This window comes from Microcaecilia unicolor, chromosome 8 (genome assembly GCF_901765095.1).
Source record: "Microcaecilia unicolor chromosome 8, aMicUni1.1, whole genome shotgun sequence".
In the NCBI taxonomy this organism is placed as follows: Eukaryota; Metazoa; Chordata; class Amphibia; order Gymnophiona; family Siphonopidae; genus Microcaecilia; species Microcaecilia unicolor.
The window spans coordinates 246,680,951-246,699,377 of record NC_044038.1 but is presented as its reverse complement, the minus strand read 5'-3'; the positions used below and the strand labels follow the sequence as shown (position 1 = coordinate 246,699,377).

Genomic DNA, 18,427 nt, shown 5'->3' with positions numbered 1-18,427 from the left:
TTGGGGGGGAGCAGGAGGAGGACTGAAGGGGGGGGGCAAGTTTTTTGTTTTAATTCAGGTCCTGGCCCGATATTTAGCTGGGGCCACAAAAGCTCCAGCATCCTGCCTGCCCTCATTTAGCCCCTAATATTCAGTGACAATGCCCAGACATGGCCTGGCACTGAATATTGGGGGCTAAACTAACGGCGATGGTTAGCATTTAAAAAAACGCTGACTGCCACTGACTGAATTTCAGGAGAAGGAGAAACTGTTTGTAATTTTTGTGCTTTATTGGAGGAGAGGAGAAAGCTATTGTATATAGTTGGCCATCTGTTTGGACTGGTTGAAGCTGTGGCCTCATCAATCGAAGGACAGTAAAGGTTCTGGTTTTCAGCAAAATGGTGTGGTCTCTCTTATTGTGTGAAGTGTGAAAGTCTGGTGCAGAGCTTGCTCAAACTCCTAGGTATATCCTACTCCCACCCTGGTCCCAACAAACAAACAATAGAATGCACTCCTGTTGTCCACCTATCCTGGGCTTAATCTAGGCAACTGCCTAGATCACCTTAACCAAGTGGGGGTTACACCTGTTAGAAGATCATCACAGAAACCAAGCCAGGGGATTAGCCACGGCATTAATACTGCTGGATTTCTCAACAGATTTTGACACTGTGGACCACAATATCATGGCAGAATGTCTGGCAGAATCAGGGATCAATGGCTCAGTACTTGCTTGGTTGAGATCCTAGCTATCAGAAAGACAAAAGTCCATACTATCTGGCAGCACTGATTCATGGGGAACCACAAGGATCGATACTGTCACCTATTTTGTTTCATGTCTACCTCAAGCCATTAGCTGGGCTGATTCAATTGATGAATACTACATCTACATGGACAACATGAAGCTACTCATATCTGTTATACCAGACTTACCTACAGACCCAAATAAACTGATTACCTGTGTAACAGCAATTAAAGAATGGGCTAAAACCAACAAACTTTGCCTGAACCCAAATAAAACTGAGTTTCTGTGGGTCCCTAACACAAGTGGTCACTTGACATCTAAATCCCTCTTGGGAGCTACAAACTCCTTCCTAAATCTCAGTTCAGGAACCTTGCAGTATAGCTAGAATCAATACATGAGTCCCGAAATCCATTTCACCTTCAGAAGCTGCCTCTATCATCTGTGAAAACATAGTAACATAGTAGATGACGGCAGAAAAAGACCTGCACAGTCCATCCAGTCTGCCCAACAAGATAAACTTATATGTGCTACTTTTTGTGTATACCTTACCTTGATTTGTATCTGCCATTGTCAGGGCACAGACCGTATAAGTCTGCCTAGCACTAGCCCTGCCTCCCAACCACCAGCCCCGCCTCCCCCACCAGCTCTACCACTACTACTACTCAACATTTCCAAAGCGCTACCAGACTCACGCAGCACTATACTGCCACCCCATCTCGGCTAAGCTTCTGAGGATCCCTTCCTTCTGAACAGGATTCCTTTATGTTTATCTCACGCATATAAATATAAAGTATGCACCAAGGTCCTTAAAGGAAATGGAGCAGAGTACTTGAAGAACAGGATCTCCCTCTATGCACCTCCAATGTCAGTAAGGAATATCCCTAAATATATACTGATGCAATAAGGAAAAAGTTATTTTGTAATTGCTCAGACTACTACTACTACTACTACTATTTAGCATTTCTATAGCGCTACAAGGCGTGCGCAGCGCTGCACAAACATAGAAAAAGACAGTCCCTGCTCAAAGAGCTTACAATCTAATAGACAAAAAATAAATAAAGTAAGCAAATCAAATCAATTAATGTGAACGGGAAGGAAGAGAGGGGTAGGTGGAGGCGAGTGGTTACAAGTGGTTACGAGTCAAAAGCAATGTTAAAGAGGTGGGCTTTCAGTCTAGATTTAAAGGTGGCCAAGGATGGGGCAAGACGTAGGGGCTCAGGAAGTTTATTCCAGGCTTAGGGTGCAGCGAGACAGAAGGCGCGAAGTCTGGAGTTGGCAGTAGTGGAGAAGGGAACAGATAAGAAGGATTTATCCATGGAGCGGAGTGCACGGGAAGGGGTGTAGGGAAGGACGAGTGTGGAGAGATATGGGGAGCAGCAGAGTGAGTACATTTATAGGTTAGTAGAAGAAGTTTGAACAGACCTATCTAGACATCCAATGGCAGATGAAATTTAATGTGGACAAAAATGCAAAGTGATGCACATTGGAAAGAACAATTCAAATCATAGTTACCCGATACTGGGGTCCACCTTAGGAGTCAGCACTCAAGAAAAAGATTTAGGTGTCACTGTAGACAGTGCAGAGCTGGTGGTTGGAGGCGGGGCTAGTGCTAGGCAGACTTATACAGCCTGTGCCGGGGCTGGTGGTTGGGAGGCGGGACTAGTGCTGGGCAGACTTATACGGTCTGTGCCAGAGCCGGTGGTGGGAGGCAGGGATAGTGCTGGGCAGACTTATACGGTCTGTGCCAGAGCCGGTGGTGGGAGGTGGGGATAGTGCTGGGCAGACTTATAGGGTCTGTGCCAGAGCTGGTGGTTGGGAGGGGGGATAGGGCTGGCCAGACTTATACGGTCTGTGCACTGAAGAGGACAGTACAAATAAAAAGTAGTAGCACATATGAATTTATCTACTTGGGCAGACTGGATGGACCGTGCAGGTCTTTTTCTGCCGTCATCTACTATGTTACTATAATATGCTGAAATCTTCTGCTCAGTATATGGCGGCAGCCAAAAAAGCACACAGGATGCTAGGAATTAATAGGAAAGGGATGGTAAATAAGACCAAGAATACTATAATGCCTCTATATCTCTCCATGGTACAACTTCACCTTGAGTATTGCATTCACTTTTGGTCGCCATATCTCAAAAAAGATATAACAGAATTAGAAATGGCTCAAAGATGAGTGACCAAAATGATTAAGGGAGTGGAACTCCTCTCATATGAGGAAAGGCTAAAGAGGTTAGGGCTCTTCAGCTTGGAAAAGAAACGGCAGAGGGGAGATATGATTGAGGTCTACAAAATCCTGAGTGGTGCAGAACGGGTAAAAGTTAATCAAATTTTGTACTCTTTTAAAAGTACAAAGACTAGGGGACACTCAATGAAGTTACGGAAACACTTTTAAAACAAATAGAGGGAAATATTTTTTCAGTCAATGAATAGTCAAGCTCTGGAGCTTGCTGCCAGAGAACATGGTAACAGCAGTTAGCATATCTGGGTTTAAAAAAGGTTTGGACAAATTCCTTCACATGGGGAACCCATTTCTTGCCCTGGGAGCGGTAGCATAGAATGTTGCTAATATTTGGGTTTTGGCCAGGTACTTGTGTCCTGGATTGGCCAAAGTTGGAAACAGGATTCTGGCTAGATGGACCACTTGTCTGACCCAGTATGGCTATTCTTATGTAGTACCCTATTTAAAGCAGAGCATGTATGAATGGTATGAGGTAGTCTAATGAGTCATCTGTTTTACATAGGTTTCTTATCCTTCTGAGCCTCTAAAACAATCAGTACTATTGTAAGTATATTTGTTATTGCTAAAGGAATTGTATTTGTGAAGGTGAATCACTCAAAGTTCTCAGGTTGTTCAGAGAGCCAGAGTAGGTGGCTGATTCCCCACCTCTTGCTCTGTTTGCTTTGGGAGGGTTTCAGATTTCTAATTTAAAATCAATAAACCAACCAGAAAAAAAATGTGTCTGAGGGAAAATATTTAGATGCATTTTCCACCATGTAGGAATCATAGACAATGGCTCATGATATAGAAAATTAGGCTTCTTTAGGGGGGGTGTAGTCAACGATTTTCACACAAGTAAATAAATGTGTTTATTGGCTTAAAATAGTGCACAGGCTGTTTCACAGTACTTATTTTTCACAGAGAAAAAAGGGGTGGGGTTAGGTCAGGGAGTGAACCTACATATGCAGATTAGATCTTCAAATCTTTGTGTATGAAACTATTCACCTGTTTCTATGAAGCAGCAAAGCATGTCGATGAAACAGAATTCTATAATCTAGGTGCACAAGTGGATGCCAGGCACATAAACATTTAGAATATTAGCAGGAATATATGCGCATATGCATAAGTAAGCAGAGGCCTAGACACTAATCTGCTAATTTTTGGCAGAGGCTGAGGCTGTGCTCCTATCAGACTCCTATAATTCAGGCAAACACCCTTTCTTTTTTCTTGTGATCTGAGCTGGATCTACAACAAAAAAGTCTCCAGTGATCTGCATCAACTGGATCATCAAAGCACATCAGGATTAGAAACTGCACAATCTGTGAGTTAAAATATCTTTAACTTATTTTACCTCTAAAGTTCTGATATCCTGCTGAATCTCCCGCTGCATTAAAACTTCCAAATTAATTCACACAGGAGTGAAATACAGTCAGTCATTTCAATTACAGTAGAAAGTTGCACGGGGACAGAAATTTCACCCATACCCACCCATACCTGCTAAAATCCATTCCATTCCCACAATTAATCTCCTCCACCCCCACCCATACCCGCAGAAGTCAACGCTGTTATTTAATTGCTTATAGCCTCTGTTTCCTTCAAACCCCAACAGCCTCCTGTGGGGACTGTGCAGGTCTTTTTCTGCCGTCATCTACTATGTTACTATATAACAGCCTCCTGTGTGTTTTTTTTTTTATGGTATTCATCACTATTCAACCAATGAGTGTTCCAAGCTTGAAGGAAGCTTGGAACACTCATTGGTTGAATAGTGATGAATACCATAAAAAAAAAAACACACAGGAGGCTGTTACATAGTAACATAGTAGATGACGGCAGAAAAAGACCTGCACAGTCCCCATACGTTCCAAGCCTCATTCTGGTGCTCCAACTGCCTATCTATATGTTCCAAGCCTAATTCTGAGCACAGTTCACCTGTCTCCCTCCCTTTTCAGCCTAAAGAGAGGAATTTGAATAGAGGTTTGACTTCTGCTTTGTAACCATCAACAGCAATGATAAACCTGCCCCTATGTTTCAGCCTAGTGCAGTGGTTTCAGTCTCCTTCTTTTAAGGTTGTGGTTCCCAACTGGTCCTGGAGGCACACAAATCAAAACCAAAGAAATGGAAAAAGCCAATCAAAATGTCCAGGATACCCACAATGAATATTCATGAGAGAGATTTGCATGCAGTGGAGGCAGTGCATGCAAATCTCACAGTGATTGGTGGTAAGGATGTGCTAGAATGTATTATTACACAAGAAAATAAAGAATAAATGTATCTATTTCCTGTTTATTCTTCAAAGCTTGTTCTCACATAGTTGATATTGGAGGGGTAGAGGAGACTGTGTGAGGAAGCAAGAGCCCTCCCTCTGTATGTACCTTCCTGACTGTAAGGTGTGGGGCGGGAGTGAGAACCTGCTGGGCAAGTCCTTCCTCTGGCTGAAGCTGCTGTGCAAAGATAGACAGAGGCAAAACTCCAACCTGGCCCAAGAAACAGGAAGAGACAGTCAAACCCAGGAGCACCGAAAGCATAAGAAATGTTAACACGGAGACTACATAGAACACAGATGGGCCAAATCTGCAAATTCTAGCAGTCACAGAGGAATAAGCAGATCTCTCTTGTCAGCAGAGATGACTCTGAGTGTGAGTCTGAAGAAGGTGAGAAACCTGCCTGGTATCCATGAGAGACAGGTGTCTCTCACCTTCCGAGGTAAGAATCTCCATTTCTAGTCATTTTGTCACCTTCCAACAAGTCTGTCTGACTCCCTATAGTATCTATCTTCTAGTCTACAAGCAAATACTCTTTCTTTCCAAGGTAACAATCTGTCCAGCAGCGGTGCTGTCCAAGATGAGACAGTCTCTCCACTTAACACTCCTGAGTTTGTTATGTCTGTTCAATCTCTCTAGACTTAAGGGTTTTTTTGTAAGGTTCTTTACTTTCTTGATATAATATTTGCTTCACTAATCTCTCGATTTAATCTGTCATAGCTTTGCAGATCAGTCATTGACTTACACTCTGCATTGTTATTATATATCTATTTCTAAATCTGAGGTTTAATCCTCAAGTTTTATCCTTGGTGAAGTTAGGTGCCAGGGTGTTAACTACTCCACCATGTTATATCTTCTCACCAAAAGACCAAAGAGGGACCGTTCTTCACTCACGAGTTAGACCTTATGTTTGAGCTTAGCTTAAATGAGACGGAAAGTCACAAATGCTGTGAATTGTCAATCAATGGTATACAAACTGACAGACATACACTGTTAGTATCATAACTGCAATTCAACTCACGTTTTCAAATAACTTTTACAAGATGCAGTAATGTAATTCTAAAGTTCTTTAGCAAGTATAACATGAAAAGTAAATGTTCAATGCAAAGTTGATCATTTAAGGAAAGTCTTCAAATTGTGGACTATAAAACTGCTGCTAGATGTCAATTGATAGCTAGGAGATCAATTACTCAAAAATCTGGTTCAGGAAAACATGAAGTACTGTGGATGACTTTTTCTTTTCCTGCAGCCTCAGGTTGTGAGTTTTCTATTATTTCGACACTCTGTGGTTCCTCCCATAGGACAGGGAAGGCCTTTCTAGTTAGTCTCTGTGTAATACACTCTTTCCACTGTCTGATCTTGAGTTCCAGTGGTTCTTATGCTGCTCGCTCTCTACCTCCCTATCCAGATTAAATGACACCAAAACCCAGTTAGAATGGTGGAGTAATTTTATACAAAACTTACTGAAAACTTGTATTATTGAGATTTTTTTTTACAATTTTCAGAAAAATAAATATAGATATCACAAAGAAAAAGTGTTGCTTTGCTGGTGAGGATACATGCAATACTCACTTGTTTGAGACTGTCAGCACTGTATGTGTCCTCAGCAGCTAAGTGACTGCTTTTTGTGTGTGATATCTTTATATGCATATAATTTAAAAAAATATTTTAAATATATTTTCTAGACCTGTTTTTATTTATTTATGCAATTTAAAATATTTAACAAGCAAAAAAAAACATCTTATACAGAAAAAACATGCATGTAGAATTACAATTTAAAAAATAAGGGGGAAAAAAAACTATGCAGAGTTACAGTCCACTATAATCAGACCAAAGATTAAAGACAAAGGGAGAGATTAATACCAATGAAATTTCAAAACTGAAATCCAATCTAACCGACCTTCTAATATTAAACGAGAGCAAAATCAGTCAGGAAGATACAGGTGAAACCTCAGATCTCACATCCTTAGTAGCAATTCTCTTAGGGGGGTCTGTTACCCCTGGAGATGAAAACGGTAACAGAGTTCAAACATGCGTGGGATAAACATAGAGGAATCCTGTACAGAAGGAATGGATCCTCAGAAGCTTAGCCGAGATTGGGTGGCAGAGCCGGTGGGGGGAGGCGGGGATGGTGCTGGGCAGACTTCTACGGTCTGTGCCCTGAAAATGGCAGATTCAAATCAAGGTAAGGTATACACAGAAAGTGGCATATGAGTTTATCTTGTTGGGCAGACTGATAGACCGTGCAGGTCTTTTTCTGCTGTCATCTACTACTATGTTACAAAGGTATGCTAGTGTTTTTAGTGCACGTTAAACGCTAGAGATGCCCATAGAAATATATGTCACTTTCAGTATACTCAACTTCACATAAAGTATCTCTTTGTATTTGTTTTACCATAAAACATTCAAAGGCGTTTTTTTAGTATATATTTTTAATTTTTAAAAGGATCATCAGATACGCCTACCTATCTCTATAATGGCTGTGATTATTATGAGCCAAGCATTTGTTTGAAAAGAGACGGTATCGCAATCCTCATCAATCCCAATTTTTTACTTATTATATCGTTAAAGCCTTCATCTGCATCCTTTATATCATTAATCTTCATTCTTACATAATTACTTATACTCTTTAGATTTCAAGTTAGTACTTAGTACTTAGCTTTTCAGCCGCAGTAGGTATTATGTGGTGGAGACCCAGAATTGCCGACATAGATCCACGTTTCGCGTAATGCTGTTTCAAGGTAGTCTCCTATTTTCACATTAGCGGTTTCTAAAAATATATGGGCATCTCTAACGTTTATTGTGTACTTATTTTTAGCGCACACTAAAAACGCTAGCACGCCTTTGCTCAGTTACCAAAAATGTCGTTTAATAAACAGGTTCAAAGGAAATATATTTAACTGACTGAAAACTGATTAAGCATTTACATGGAAACCTTAAAAAGACTTGAGCTCCCAACTGGAAGATACCAGGGCATAATAAAAGATATTGTTTCCTTCTCCTCCGCATCTCTCTAGCAATATCAGGAAATAGATTTAATTTTAAGTTAAAAAACAATTTTTCACTGTTTTCACTGAAGAAAATCCTGGAGAAGGACCGCGAGGGACTGGCAAAAGTACACCTGAGAATGGAATGGATATAGCACCGTTCACGGAAGAGAGTGTGTATCAACAACTTGGAAAGCTAAAGGTGGACAAAGCCATGGGACCGGACGGGATCCACCCCAGAATTGAGGGAGCTCAGAGAGGTTCTGGCGGGTCATCTTAAAGATTTGTTTAATGAATCTTTGGAGGCGGGAGAGGTTCCGAGAGACTGGAGAACGGCGGAGGTGGTCCCTGTCAGGTTCTCAGGTTCAGAGCCCGCGGGGCAGGGCTCTGGAGCAAACGTGAGCCCTTGGGCTGCTGACGAGGAGCGACAGCAGCAGGCAAAACCCACCAACCAACGCTGGGCAAGCACACCGACTCCGGCAGGGACTGCAGGCACCGTCAGCGAGCCGGAACACACGGACTGGAACACTGAACTGGAATTCCCCGGACTGGAGGACACAGGACTGGAACCCCAGACCAGAACACTGGACTGGAATCCCCCGGACTGGAATACTGGACTGGAATCCCCCGGACTGGAGGACACGGGACTGGAACACCGGACTGGAACCCCCCGGACTGGAGGACACAGGACTGGAACACTGGACTGGAGCACACCGGACTGGTCCACACAGCTTCACCCGCACTTAGCTACTAAGCCCCCCAGGAGTTGAGCTCCTGGGTTCGAGTAGTCGGCAGGACTTACTGGACGACACAGGGACCAGGACTAGAACAAGCTGTAACTGAAGTGCACCTAACTCCTAAAGTGACCAAAAGTGTTCCTAAGCCCAGCACCAACAGAAAAGCTCCTAAGCCCTCCACTAACAGCAGTGCTCCTAACAGAAACTAACAGGGGTCCCTACGCCCTACACTAACAGAAGTGCAGGGAAGCCACAAGGGAAAAGGAAGGGAAGACAAATGCCAGACCTAACACTGGTGCTTCCTAAGCACCAAGCTGCAGCAGCTAAACACGGGTTCTCACCCCGGTGCTTCCTAAGCACCAAGCTACAGCAGCTAAACACAGGTCACGAGGAAAAGCGGGGAAGACACAAGGAAACAAGCAGGAAAGCCAAATACCCAAACAACAAAAGGTGCTTCCTAAACACTTACTCACAAGGCAGCTCCCAGCACCAAACTCCACTGCACCAACAGCAGTGCTACTCACCGTAACAAAAGGGAAAAACAGGGAAGTCAAACACACAAGTCACAAGTGCACACTGCACTAAACTAACCTGGACCTAAAGCAAGTAGCCAGAAGCAAACGTTGCGAAGGCTGAAGGAAAGAACACCACTTCCTTATCAAGACCCTCCCTGATGATGTCACACTCCCTAGACCCAGAGAGCACACTGAAACCCATAGAGGCCCAACCCACACCAATGCAACACCGTGAAGCACTTGAAGCCAGTACACCCAAAGAGAGTTAGAGCTAACTCCGTCCACACATACAACTGTAGTAAAGTGAAACAATTAGCCCCATGCTGCTGGAAGCTGCCAGCACAGAGAGACAGAGCCAGCTCAGAAAGGACAGACAAAAGAAACAGAAGCCAGCTAAGAAGCTGACCCCCAGGAAAGAGGTAAGTTTGAGAGGGGTTCTGACCCCAATCATAACAGTCCCTCTTCACAAAAGTGGTGATAGGGAAGAAGCTGGAAACTACAGGCCGGGAAGCCTCACTTCGGTTATTGGAAAAGTAATGGAAGCCATGGAAGGAAAGGATAGTGAATTTCCTAGAAGCCAATAAGTTGCAAGATCCGAGACAACATGGTTTTACCAGAGGGAAATCGTGCCATACGAATCGAACCTTTATGTAAGGAAGTAAATAAAAGCAAGAGAAAAAGGAAACCGATATGGTTCTCCAAGCAAGTGGTTGAGAAAATAAAGGCTAAAGAGTTGGCGTTCCAGAAATACAGAAAAACTAAAGAAAAGGAACACATGGAGGATTACTGGATGAAAATGAAAGAAGCCAAGAGAGAGATACGACTGGCAAAAGCGCAAGCGGAAGAACAAATGGCTAGAAATGTAAGGAGGGGTGACAAAAATTTCTTCAGGTATATTGGTGAAAGGAGAATGACTAAAAAGGGAATTGTGAGACTAAAAGATACTGCGAACCGCTATGTGGAAAATGATGAAGAAAAAGCAAATTTGCTAAATAGATACTTTTCTTCTGTTTTCACAGAGGAAAATCCTGGAGAAGGACCGCGATTGACTGGAAATAATACAATTGAGAATGAAGTAGATAGAGCACCGTTCACGGAAGAAGTGTGTATCAACAACTTGAAAAGCTAAAGGTGGACAAAGCCATGGGACCGGACGGGATCCACCCCAGAATATTGAGGGAGCTCAGAGAGGTTTTGGCGGGTCCTCTTAAAGATTTGTTTAATATATCCTTGCAGACGGGAAAGGTTCCGAGGGATTGGAGAACGGCGGAGGTGGTCCCTATTCACAAAAGTAAGGAGTAGGGAAGGGAAGAAGCTGGAAACTACAGGCCGGTAAGCCTCACTTTGGTTATTGGAAAGTAATGGAAGCGATGCTGAAGGAAAGGATAGTGATTTCTTGGAAGCCAATAAGTTGCAAGATCCGAGACAACATGGTTTTACCAAAGGGAAATCGTGCCAAACGAATCTCATTGAGTTCTTTGATTGGGTGACAGGAGAATTGAATCAGGGACGAGCTATGGACGTAATCTACTTAGATTTCAGCAAAGCTTTTGACATGGTTCCCCACAGGAGGCTCTTAAATAAACTGGGGGGCTGAAGATAGGACCTGAAGTGGTGAACTGGATTAGGAACTGGTTGATGGACAGACGCCAGAGGGTGGTGGTGAATGGAATTCGCTAGGAGGAAGGAAAGGTGAGTAGTGGAGTGCCTCGGGGATCGGTGCTGGGGCCGATTCTGTTCAATATATTGTGAGTGACATTGCCGAAGGGTTAGAAGGTAAGGTTTGCCTATTTGCGGATGATACTAAGATCTGTAACAGAGTGGACACCCGGAGGGAGTGGAAAACATGAAAAAGGATCTGAGGAAGCTAGAAGAATGGTCTAAGGTTTGGCAATTAAAATTCAATCTATTTCAAAAAAGCTCCAGTATTATTTCAAAAAACTTTTAATTATTCTATTATATTAAACATATCACTCTAATCTCTATCTCTAATCTTACCCTGCGCTGCACTAAACAATATCTACAATGACAATAAGAACGGCATTTATATGGATTATATGCAATCACACAACAATCTTAGTTGATATCACGATACTTAGTCTCTATAAAACAGTGATTAACGCCACGCTTTCCGCGTGACCACTGTGTTGTAATCAGTCAGTTGTGTTTGTCCCAAATGTGCCGCTGTTCAGTTCAAGCAGAAACACTCCATTAGCCGTTCATGCTCACACATCCCACTTGTGCAGCATTATACAGGAAATTAAGAAGCCAGTGAAAAACTCCTTATTCAACTTTGATGTTTTCAGTATAAGGTTTCCCATGCTGATCCGCATTTCACTAGATCTTCTCAGGAGGAACCACCGTTATATCTACAATAATTTAACAATGATCTCATTATAACCATCACTAACCTCCATGTTTAAACTTAATATTACAATGTGCTTTAAACAAATACTCTTTCACATACCTCTATTCGGCTACATGCCGGTTGAAGGCTCCCTCAGGCTTGGACCTCATAACGCCGCATCAGGAGTTACTGCGTCAAACGTCATTTCGTAATTTAAAGGGCTAGATATAAGGCACCTCCCTATTAATTAAAGGAACAGACCTCATACCCATTCAACTTCCAAATTGAGGCCATTGGGAGTAACCGTACCCCATGAAAAATGAATCGCTGCTCCATAACTAACAACCTAGCACTAACATCCCCGCTTCTATTAGAACAGGAAGATGCGCTATTACCACACATCGAAGTTGATTCATTGAATGACCCAATAAAATCCAATGTGCTACCAAAGGATTTTCTTGCTTACCATGTTTAATGTTACTAATATGCTCTGCTAGTCTACTTTTCAACTGTCTCTTAGTGTGTCCTATATAGTATAAATTACATGGACAAATGATACAATAAACCACGCAATCAGTATTGCACGTGGTATTATATCTTAAAGTATGATCCCTGTTAGAATGGGGAATAAGAATAGTCGAGATGTCCAACTGATAAATTGTAGATATAACGGTGGTTCCTCCTGAGGAAGATCTAGTGAAATGCGGATCAGCATTGGGGAACCGGTATATACTGAAAACATCAGAAGTTGAATAAGGAGTTTTTCACTGGCTTCTTAATTTCCTGTATAATGCTGCACAAGTGGGATGTGTGAGCATGAACGGCTAATGGAGTGTTTCTGCTTGAACTGAACAGCGGCACATTTGGGACAAACACAACTGACTGATTACAACACAGTGGTCACGCGGAAAGCGTGGCGTTAATCACTGTTTTATAGAGACTAAGTATTGTGATATCAACTAAGATTGTTGTGTGATTGTAAAGTGCATATAATTCCATATAAATGCCGTTCTTATTGTCATTGTAGATATTGTTTAGTGCAGCGCAGGGTAAGAAGTTAGAGATAGAGATTAGAGTGATATGTTTTAATATAATAGAATAATTAAAAGTTTTTTGAAATAATACTGGAGCTTTTTTGAAATAGAGTGTGAGTTTGGCTCTGGGAATTGCAGTGTATCCCCTATTTGGATAATAATTAAAATTCAATGCAAAGAAATGCAAAGTGATGCACTTAGGGAATAGAAATCCACGGAAGACGTATGTTAGGCGGGGAGAGTCTGATAGGTACGGCGGAGAGAGGGATCTTGGGTGATAGTATCTGATGATTTGAAGGCGACGAAACAGTGTGACAAGGCGGTGGCCGTAGCTAGAAGGTTGTTAGGCTGTATAGAGAGAGGTGTGACCAGCAGAAGAAAGGGGTGTTGATGCCCCTGTATAAGTTGTTGGTGAGGCCCACCTGGAGTATTGTGTTCAGTTTTGGAGGCCGTATCTTGTTAAGGATGTAAAAAGAATTGAAGCGGTGCAAAGAAAAGCTACGAGAATGGTATGGGATTTGCGTTACAAGACGTATGAGGAGAGACTTGCTGACCTGAACATGTATACTCTGGGGAAAGGAGAAACAGGGGTGATATGATACAGATGTTCAAATATTTGAAAGGTATTAATCCGCAAACGAACCTTTTCCGGAGATGGGAAGGTGGTAGAACGAGAGGACATGAAATGAGATTGAAGGGGGGCAGACTCAAGAAAAATGTCAGGAAGTATTTTTTCACGGAGAGAGTATGGATGCTTGGAATGCCATCCTGCGGGAGGTGGTGGAGATGAAAACGGTAACGGAATTCAAACATGCTGTGGGATATGCATAAGGAATCCTATGCAGTAGGAATGGATCCTCAGAAGCTTAGCCAAAATTGGGTGGCGGAGCAGGGGGGGAAGAGAGGTTGGTGGTTGGGAGGCGAGGAAAGTGGAGGGCAGACTTATACGTTCTGGCCAGAGCCGGTGATGGGAGGCGGGACTGGTGGTTGGGAGGCGGGAAATACTGCTGGGCAGACTTGTACGGTCTGTGCCCTGAAAAAGGCAGGTACAAATCAAGGTAAGGTATACACATATGAGTTATCTTGTTGGGCAGACTGGATGGACCATGCAGGTCTTTTTCTGCCGTCATACTATGTTACTATGTTACCTGAGAAGCCACTCCTTGTCAGAAAAGAAGGCTAAAATCACCACTAAAGTCGAAGGTTGAAGCTGCTCCGAGGCTCAGGTTTCCAACAGATTGGTAACATCCAGTCTATTCACTTCAACTTCCCCAGATAAATTATGGTCTTGTAAAAGATGTTTCTTTTTAGGGAGATAATCCAACTTATAATCGAAAGTGATCGCCGGCTATCTTCTGACACAAATCGGGAGATGGCCGGCAATTTTTTAAAAGCGGCGAAATCGGTATAATTGAAAGTGGTATTTTTGACTGCATCACTGCTTTCCCGTCGCTTCGCTTTTCTGAAGTCCAGCGCAGTGACCCCTAGGGTGGCTGGTTGGTGTCCTGGCATGTCAGGGGGGCCAGTGCACTACAAATGCTGGCTCCTCCCACGGCCAAATGCCTTGAATTTGGCCGGGGTTTGAGATGGCCGACATAACTTTCCATTATCGCTGAAAAACAAACCCGGCCATCTCAAACCTGGCGAACTCCATGGCATTTCGCCGGGCTAAACTGTATTATCGAAAAAAAGAGATGGCCGGCCATCTTTTTCGATAATACGGTTCCGACCAGCTGTAGCGCCGCCGCCAACATAGATCGCCGGCAATCTATTTGGCTGGCGACGTTCGATTATGCCCCTCAATATGTACAAAGTATAGATGGAACATTAGCACCAGGAACATTCAAAATCTCTCTCAAATATCTTGTGGAAACGTCATAAAGTGCAAGTTACGGCTGCGAGATGAATTCTTTTATCAAGTCGCCCTAGCTGAACTCTTCTAGCGAGATCATAATGACTTTCTCGTTTTTCTCAACCGTGTCTTAATTAGAGCTTGGCTGGCTGTCCTGGGATGAAGCTACTCTCTCTTTCTATTTGCTCAATTTCTGTTTTATTTTGTTGGCGTTCCTTTCTTTTGTTTTTTTGTAATTTGTACTTTATGTATTGTACACCACTGTGATTTGTCTCTTGAAGGGCGGTATACCAAGTCCAATAAACCCAAACCTAATGTATGGAAAAGGTAGTTTAGAAAGTTTGGCTACAGCTTCCTATATTGTCTCCAGGTTAATACCTGCAGGGCAGGAGAGAAGTAAAGTCGGCAAAGTCAAACCTGTGGTGCTTGCAGAAACATGTGGGGCCATAGTATCAGGCCCTCATGATCAAAACTAATAGTGTGTATAAATTTGCCTGCTATTAGTTTTGATCATGAGGGCTGATACTATGGCCCCACATGATCATCCTGTGGGAGGATTGTGCCTTGGCATGTTCCCAAGGCACAAACCCGCAGGAGTTGTTTGACAGGTTTGGGCTGTCAAAGAAAAGTCCAGACCTGTCAAACAGGCTGGAAGTCACCTATCCCACCCAGACACAAGGGGCTGGAGGTCTGGGGGGCCTCCAGCCCCCTTGAACCCCCTCCCCAACAGAGCAACCCCCAGAGAGAAGGTCAAGGGCCGGAGATCCAGTGGACCTCCTACCTCTCTCCTGGTGGTCTAGCCTCCCCCAAACCCCCCCATGTAGCACTCCCTCCTTCCAATGTCGCCCTGCTCTGGCCATGTTGTGTTTTAATGTGTTGATTCTTAATTCATATTTATATTTTGACGTCATTATTTATTGAATTCAATGAGCAGATTCTGTTTTTAACATTATGGTCCTGATAATCAGCCAGCGGTGATCAGCATTTTGCTGACTTCCGGCAGCGTTAAACCCAGAAATTCAATGCTGGCCCATGTCTGGACACCGGCTTTGAACTTCAGGTTTTGTGGAGACAAAAAACACATAGCTGGTTAAGGGGCTCCTTTACTAAAGAGTTGCCGCGCACCAATCCGGCATGACTGCCGCCTTTACGTGGACACGGGTGGTAGTGATTCCCCCCAGCGGTGCCATTTTCGGCGCTCCTAGAAATTAGCTGTAATTTTCACTGTCGGGTTAGCGTAGGAGCCCTTACCGCCACCTCAATAAGTGCTGGTAAGGGCTCCCCCGGAAATGGCCACGCGGCAAGTGTTTACTTACTGCACAGCCATTTCCTTTTTGGGGCTTTTTACCCGCTGAGGTAAACGGGGGCTCGGTGCACAGCAAATCCACGCATCGATGCAAGCGCAAGGCCCCTTTTACCGCAGCTTGGTAAAAGGGGCCCTAAGCGTTATATTTAGCACTTAATTGGCTATAGGTTACCGCAGAAAGACAGAACCAACTGTTATAGAGTCCTATTTATATGGTTAACCAGCCAAGTGTTGACTCTGTCTCTGGAAAGTCTCCAAATAGTTGGTTTTGAGTTTGCCGCTAATCAGTTAAGTGCCACTGAAAATGAACAGTTAGTCCCAAACAGGCAAGTTAATCGGCCAAGAACCATTACTGGCTAGTTAAGTCACATTGAATATCAACCCGTTATGTCTTGCCTTTTCTGTGCCACAGTTGGTTGTTTGTAAACTTCATTCATCCAAAGACTAGAGCGACTGTGTCTTTCCCTCCACCATCCTCTGTTAAACAGCATCGAGTCTGGGCCGCCGACAGACTGAGCCAGGCCCCCCCCCCCCCAGGATCGCCGCCGCCAACGCTGCTGCCACCCTCCCAAGATCACCGCCCCCTCCCAACTGCAAATACCTTGGCTGGCGGGAATCCCGAGACCCCAGCAGCAGAAGAGGTCTTCCTCCAGTGCTGCTCTTCACTCTACCACATGGCCTGCCCCTGGCTGCTTTTTCTCTCACGTCATGCGTGCTCAGTTTCAAAACCGAGCTTGCGCGGCCTGAGGGTAAAAGCAGCAGCTTGGCAGGCAATGCGGCAGAGAGTGAAGAACAGCGTTGGAGGAAGACCTCTTCTGCTGGCATGGCCTGGAGGGACCCTTGCCAGCCAAACCAGAGGCCCTGGCCCGAAGTCCTGCTGTCTGCTCCTCTCCAGTCTCCAAGCGGGGGGGGGGGGGGGGGACGCTGGAGTTTTCTCTGTCCTGCTCCTGTTGGGATGTGATCACCTGGGTCCCGTCAAGAGAAGGAGATAGAGACAGACCCCGGCGCTGGGCTCCCCTTGGAGGCCTGGGCCTGGAGAATTTAGCCCCCCCCCCCCCGCCTCCCTCTCGGCATCCCTGCATCGAGTCCCTCACTGTATCCAGTCATGTCCTCACAATACTGCACAGGAAGGAGTTTCACCTATGGACTCTTATGACCCCTTCACATGGTTTATTCCGATTTCTTCTCAGTTATTATGATAAAGGAATCTCAATATTCTACTTATTAAAAATCACTTGTATTGTTCACATAATGTAAGAATACAAAAATGGCTCAATCTAAGAAATAATTCTGCTATAAAAGCACATGTTTTCTTAATTTTCTTTTGAGGTTTTACTCACAAGACAAAGAAAATCCATTGCAGCTCTGAAGCAGAGTTTGGCGAGGTAAGAGAATGGAGATACAGCCTTGTGATGTCTCATATACTGCAATGGATTTCCCTGTAATCTTTTATGCTTTCCTTTATTTTTATATTGCAGTGGATTGTGCATGATTACAGAATCGTCATGTTATTTATCGCCTTTTTTTTTGTTTTGCAAGCACACAAGGTTCATCACTTGTTGTCTTCTTACCACTTCTGATAAGATGTTTCTTTGTGATCCCATACCAATTTTGTGGTTTTTTTCAGACATTTATTGCAATGGTCTCAATAGTCTACCTGTTTAAAAGCTGACTTTATAAAAAAAAAAAAAACGTTGCTCATATAAATTTGTCATAGTTATTTATTTGTTAAAATTTGAGAGGAAAAAACATCACATAGCCTATCCTGTTTCCTAAGGTTCTCTGAAGTCCAGTTCTGCCTCCAAATTCCTCACTGTACCACTTCACTCGTCATCAGAGCTTTATTGTCTTCCTTTTTCAAAGCAGCACAGCTGAATACGATGGGATACCAGGAAAATTATCTTTGTAGGTGAGGCGGAGAAAGGCAGGGAGTAGACAAGCAAAATAACCCGCTGTCTGAGTCATAGAAATGTTTCAGTAGTCAGCTGAAGTAATTATTTATACAAGCCCTGAAGCTGAAAACAGAAGAAACAAGGAGTGTCTGGGTCCATGGGCACAGGGAGGAATTTATCCAAAGAGGCGGGGGGGGGGGGGGGGGGAGAAGTAATTTCTGCATTACCCAACACTGCACTGTGGACAACAGTCGTTATTTTTTTTCTTTGGTTTTGCAATTTCGAAACAGCACCACAAATATCAGAAACACGTATTTCTTAAATTCATTCCACAAATGCATCACATTTATACCAGTAATTCCTATAGTCACATAGTAACATAGTAGATGACGGCAGAAAAAGACCTGCACGGTCCATCCAGTCTGCCCAACAAGATAACTCATATTTGCTGCTTTTGTGTACACCCTACTTTGATTTGTACCTGTGCTCTTCAGGGCACAGACCGTATAAGTCTGCCCAGCACTATCCCGCCTCCCAACCACCTGCCCTCC

At 43.6% G+C, this 18,427-nt stretch overlaps 1 protein-coding gene across 1 annotated transcript in view; it reads left to right on the top strand.

Annotated features, from left to right (window-relative positions):
• The first annotated feature begins 5,379 nt into the window (after window positions 1-5,379).
• LOC115476527 (fer-1-like protein 4) overlaps window positions 5,380-18,427 on the top strand; it is a 149,912-nt gene continuing 136,864 nt past the window's right edge. Inside the window, exons 1-2 of the mRNA XM_030212946.1 lie at window positions 5,380-5,648; window positions 17,314-17,369. Of these exons, the coding sequence (XP_030068806.1) occupies window positions 5,570-5,648; window positions 17,314-17,369 (135 nt within the window). The 5' untranslated portion in view covers window positions 5,380-5,569. The remainder of the gene's footprint in view (window positions 5,649-17,313; window positions 17,370-18,427) is intronic.